This window comes from Eschscholzia californica, unplaced genomic scaffold, assembly GCF_041429995.1.
Source record: "Eschscholzia californica isolate CP2 unplaced genomic scaffold, dmEscCali1.0.p SCAF_2, whole genome shotgun sequence".
Lineage (NCBI taxonomy): Eukaryota > Viridiplantae > Streptophyta > Magnoliopsida > Ranunculales > Papaveraceae > Eschscholzia > Eschscholzia californica.
In genome coordinates this window covers 62415351-62421350 of record NW_028238309.1, presented here as the reverse complement: position 1 = coordinate 62421350, position 6000 = coordinate 62415351, and the positions used below count along the sequence as shown (strand labels likewise).

Here is a 6000-nt window from a genome sequence, read left to right as displayed (position 1 = left end):
ATGGCTTGAGCTTTCATAATCCCACTCAAAATTTATAGACATAGGCCAAGAAGACACGGTCCGCCCAATTCTAAGTGCATCGATGACACTTTCACATGCTTGATAATGTCTTCACTTACCCACTATCCATGTGATCCGAGACCCGTTGGCATCCCAATCTACCTAGAACAAGGTCTAGGCACTCGCCTAAGAGATGTGGGACTAAGTGTGGGCTTCATAAGTGTAACTGGCATCTAGGGTAACCACACACCCTTCCCGCCCCCCTTGAGTAGGAAAGGTTTTCTCGGTTCTGATACCATTTGTGACGACTCTACCCATGAAATCTTGTCTATGTAGTTCCCATTTTTACACCTTCATCCGAACCCAACAGATAATGAATTTGTTCTTCACATGTCACAAGCCCATCAAAAATACATTGATAATTTGACGTGACCAGTGAAGAGTCTGAAAACACACTATTTCCCTTTCCCATCATAGTACGCCGCAGTGACATTGTGGACCTGTCACATGCTCGATCTTGTCCTCACTTAGCATAGTGTGAGGTTTTGTTCTATGCCTAGAACCTTTGGAGAAAACACATGATTCCCCCAAGAATAAGCATTTTACCTTTTCGAGTTTGATATAAACAAAAACATTTGGAGAGAAGAATAAAATGGCATATTAATTTGATTAAGTTGTGGTTCACATTGTACATCTTTATTCAAATACAATTCTTGAAATCCCCATATACCCACCCCTTTATCAACTAAGTTTAAAAACAAAAGGAAAATTGAAACACAAAAAAATAAATTATTTTTGTGGACTGAGGTTAGCCCTTCAGATACAATAAAATTTACATTTCGAATCATTACAACTTACATAAGAAAAAAAACATTTACCAAATGCTCTTGTTGTTCGATGACTTCATAAGCAACGCCATTTGGTTTTTAAGACTTTACATAGATTCCTCCAAGCTGAAATTACTACATTTGAATCGAAGTCGAAATGGTTCTTCTTTAACTAGTTGACTAGTTCATGTATCGTCGGTAAAAATTTTGAAAATAAAATCACGAAAACGTTTAGAGTATTGTTTTGGATCAACGGCTGATATTGAAGTAGGGTCATACTGAATAGACTTATATGCATGTTCAAGCTTCTTGCTAATGTCATAATCTTGAAGTATATCTATTATACCAAAGAACAATACCACATCGTAAAATTCTCCTGTCGATTCTCCAATTAGTTGTGAATCAACATCACTTCTTCTTATCGTTTGTTCAACTCGTGCCGGCATGTTAATACCTAATCTTATAGTTGCCCACCTGTATACAGACGTTCGCTAATACATTTAGGAATTTCAATATGTGAAAGTTATAATATAAACGAAAATTTTCGTGGGTGGAACTCAATGTGTTCCAATAGTAGAAATAATAGGTTGTTTTCATAGTTACGTAAATGAAATGAGTTCGTTTTCATTAGAGTTTTTACCGTTGAGGGTCTAAAAGAAGCTGGTCTATGTCAACTGCAGAAAGACGAGGTTGTTCGCCCTCAGTATCGCCTGTATGAAGAGACCGAATATTCGTTTTAACCATAACGAAAACAATAATATATGATATTATAAGTAAAAAGGAGAACGAAGAATATATGACCCTTAGGAGTTCGAGTTCCAGAAATCTGACCATCCAAAAGCGGGTCTCGGTTATATGATGCATCTCTGAAGTGAACACCAACCAAAAGACTATAATCCATAATTCTTTCTTGTTCAAGCAATTCACAGTCCCTGTCCACTTGCCTGTATGTGTAAGTTATAAGTTAGACGAAACAAAACAGAGTTTCGTAGTGATTTTGTAATGGGATACTTATAATGTATACCTCTGAAATTCTTGGAACCACGCTTTTTGAAGTCGAAATATGAAGTTAAGATCAAGGTCTTTAAGAGTAGTGTTTTCATCAATATCTGCCTCTGCTTTATCCGTAGTTCGGCCATGGGAAGACCCTTTCAAATCAAAGCGCCTGTGAATTGTGTACTCTGTGCAGAATAGATTCCCCATTATGACGAACCGAACCTGATTCATTGACACAAATCAATAAGCTTACGAATGAACGTTTTAAGCGTACTTTGGTTGAGTAGTAACATGTATGTCTCACCAGTCACCTCTGGAGAGACTAGAGTTTGAATCTTAATGTTTCCAAATAAAAAATGTATGATATCTCAAATTCCTATTTTGGTTGTGCCGAGTGGTTTTACCTTCTTTTGTGTAGCACCGGTCAATTTTACACAATGTAAACCGTAAAACTTGGTCACCAAAGTATTCTCGAAAGCTCTAACATGGTTATAGTAGGCTGGAAGCATCCTTTGGAGTACCTGTGCGATGAATGAAACAAATCTCTTCAAATATAAGTTCATTTTGAAGCAAGAAAATGGTAGGATATAGAGCAACTCACTTTTACTTCTGATTTCTTCATTGTCTTAATCATGTAACGGTCGTCGTTAGTCAAGTAAAAGAAGCTTCCACTTTTTCCGGGAGAAGAGAGCTCTCTGAGGGCATCGTTCCCGCATATTGATAGCATGTAATCAGCTGGATCCACCTTGAATAGTTTCCGCAGTGTCCTGAAAAAAGATACTAGTGTTGGAAGAGAAAGTAAACATGATCGTATAATGCTTGAAAATGGTTTGAGTTTGAGGCCTGACTGACCTAAAGACCAATGGACAATAGTCCTTCCATCTGAAATCACAAGATTGGTGTGGTGGTGTATATTTGGTTCCTTCCGGTGGGAATTTCGTCCAAATTTTCTCTTTTGGATCAAAAGCGGAAGCCTTGAGATCAAGAGATGTTGATGGAGCTGGTCTTCCAACGGAATGCCTGTAAATCATATTGAATAAAAAGTTCATTCAGACAGTAAGATACATAATTTACAAGAAATAGTGCAAACTTATCAAACAAAAGCCATGTCAAAAGGCGAAGGGACGATCACATTCTAATCAAGAAACCACGAAGGCGAAGACAAAATTCGAAACTGAAAAGGAGGAAAGTAATGAACCTGATACCAAGTTGCAAATTGAGCATAAGTTCATAATTCTTGTGTCCTTTTGAGATTGTGGCACCTTGTTTCTTCATTTCTCTAGGTAACATTCCCATAAACGGCGAACGGGAACCACTTGAATCTCCATCTTCAATATGAAGATTACAAAAGTGATCTCTATCTCTCATAAACATAGAACTTCCATCAACACTATTGCGAACCATTGAATCGACATCAGAGGCCGAACTTCTACCATAAACGGTATCTGTAGTATGACTACCCGACCTTCCATCGACAGAATTTCTCCTCGGATTACCACTCGAATCTCCTCCTTTCGCTATCCTCCACCCACCTCCTTGCTTTTGTAACAAATCAACCTCTGCTGCAGACCAATTAATAACCTTTTGTGATGGCAACAAAGTGATTTTTTCATTAGGACAAATCTTAGAATCACTCAATTCGACATTATAAACCTCTTGAGGGTTCCAATCAGAACTATTCTCCATGGAAGAACCAGATGGAGATGGATAATATGTCCCACTTTGTTCATCTGGATCCTTACTCCAATTACCAACATAAAAACTTCCATCTGCCCATCGATATGTTCCATTACCTTTAGGTAATCCATCTTCCCAAGCTCCGTCATAACGATTACCACTAGTCCATATGAAAGAACCATTACCCGTAATAGAACCATTTCTCCATTGCCCAGAGTAAGAGTTTCCGTTTTTCCATTGGTATCGGCCATTACCATCTTGAGCTCCACGGTGCCATTCGCCATCATAAACATCACCATTAGAGTAATGTTTAATACCATTGCCATGTTTAAGATTCATGACCCAAGACCCTTTGTAAGTATCGCCGTTTGGGCTTGTATAAGTGCCTTTACCATCCATATAACCAGTTTTAAAATCACCTTCATAAGTAGCACCAGAAGGCCATGAGAATTTACCTCTACCCATGGTTTTTCCTCTGAACCATTCACCCATATACATACAACCATCAGTCCACAGATACTTACCCGTACCGTGTGGGTAGTTATCGGATAATTGACCTGTATAGAAATCACCATTAGAGAGAAAACGCTCCGAATGGTATATTTCATTGCTGCTGTTATTGGTGGTGGTGGTAGTTGTGGTAGCTCCACCACCTTCATCATCATCTGCAACTTGAGCAGATGACATTGGTGAGCTTGCAAAGAATCCACGAACACGGTTCTTTGCAGCGGCTTGTGTTTTACGAACCGTGGCTTCCCATGCTTTTACACCTAACTGTTCTCTCTTCATTCTTAATTTCTCTTCAAACTCTCCCCTGCCTCTCTCTGTCTATGTTTTATGTTTCCATTGTCTACACAAGTTTCCTTATCAATCAATCTCTTGAAATAAATCAAACCTAAACACAAATAGTCATCAAAACAAATGTAATAAGATTCCAAATGGAAATGTAATAGTCATCAAAACAAATGATCTATTTTAGATTGATGGAAAGAGAGAATGTTGTTTGAAAAGAGGGTTGGTTGAAGGAAGGAAGACAAATATAAGTTATTGTTTTTTGGGTGTTTGAGAGGTCAAAGATAGGTTTGTGCAGAATCATTTGGTTTTTGTTTACTTTAACTTTGTTTTGTGTAATTTTGTTTGATACCTTACAAATTCCTATTCAATCTCCTACAAATAATGGGGAGCCACACATTTGGAGGGAGGGCCTGGATGAATGGGTGCTCATTTTATGCATGCCATTTTTAGGTTCAAATTGTAGGCAAAGCCCATTCCTAGGCATATGTGGCTTGCCCACCTACCTTTTTCTACAAATTCAAATAGGAAAAAAATACAATCCCTATTGGTCAATCTTGCAATAACTATATATGACTAGACAAAAGATCACATAAACATAGTACTTTTAAAAGTCACACTCTTGGAATAACTATCTTCAAACAAAAAAGAATTCTTGGAATAACTATATATGACAAAGTTCAACAAAAAAAAACTATATATGACAAGCCAAAAAATCACATGCCCTAGTACTTTTAAAAAATTTATTCTCGTAATGTACTTTCATACAACTACACTACGTGTCATTATTTATACCCTTAATAAACAACAGTTTCTAAATCTTAGATTTTACAATGAGAATTGGATTTGTGACCTCTAAGACATCTGAATTTTGGAATGAGTATTCGACCACAGCATCAAGAGACACTGGATCTTTTTAAAATTTCTCCGTATTTTTTTGGTTCCAAAAATACTTTTTGTGTAAGTTCAAATATATGAGGAGAAGATATTTTTCTTATAAAGTTGTAGGAGGAAAGTTTGTGGAAAAAAAGAGTTGAAATTGAATATGAAAAAGACGAAAGAGAAACTTATTAGGATCATCCTTACAACGAGTTGTCAATATAAGGAATTTCAATCTTAAAAGGCCTAATTGGGACCTACATGAAATCAAGGGTTTCCATTTTCAAGTCAATGATCTTTCTCTCTCTTGAAGAATTTGTTCATTCTTGATGAATGGTTGTTCCTGTGGGGGTAAGAAATCGCGGGTCAAGAAGTCAGCTGGACCGGCCCGTTGGCCGGATGTCGAACCTCCACCTGTTAATATTTGTACGGGCACCGACGACGTCTTTGGACTTAACCTGTAACAAAAGAGACAAGAACACACGTAACCGTAAGTCCCTTGGGACACCGGGATGGTGTCGGCCTAAGGGAGCTCCGACGGTCAAGTCAGTAAGCTTGCAAGAGAAGTGATATGTACGTGGGTATTAGCCTTGGAATTTTACCGTTGGTTGGATAACGATCGGAGTTTAGGCACGGCTCGTAGAGTGGTCGGAACTCGCCCTCTACGGATTAACTAACTTTGTTGGAGAGAGATTATGACAGCCTATGGGGTCTGTCCTTGACTCAGGCAGTGCTGGTGAGGTATACCTTACACGAGGGTATGTATCGTAAATAAGTGGGAAGCTTTAAGGACCTAACCTTGTAAATATTCATGTGGGTGAGATAAGGA

The 6000-nt window shown here is 38.1% G+C and overlaps 1 protein-coding gene across 2 annotated transcripts; it reads right to left on the bottom strand.

The window, feature by feature from the left end:
- Positions 1 to 634: 634 nt before the first annotated feature.
- Positions 635 to 4970, bottom strand: LOC147560038 (phosphatidylinositol 4-phosphate 5-kinase 6-like). 2 transcript variants are annotated; one of them, XM_086662031.1, is made up of 8 exons: positions 3022 to 4970; positions 2676 to 2843; positions 2425 to 2590; positions 2228 to 2344; positions 1852 to 2045; positions 1659 to 1771; positions 1468 to 1537; positions 635 to 1301 (listed from the first exon to the last, which is right to left on the bottom strand). In XM_086662031.1, the coding sequence occupies exons 1-8, from the start codon at positions 4287 to 4289 to the stop codon at positions 1013 to 1015; spliced, it is 2385 nt and encodes a 794-aa protein (XP_086518157.1). In that variant the 5' UTR covers positions 4290 to 4970; the 3' UTR covers positions 635 to 1012. The 2 variants fall into 2 exon arrangements, with proteins under 2 accessions (XP_086518157.1, XP_086518156.1); XM_086662030.1 differs by having other exon boundaries at positions 1629 to 1771; positions 3022 to 4629.
- Between the last annotated feature and the right edge of the window lie 1030 nt (positions 4971 to 6000).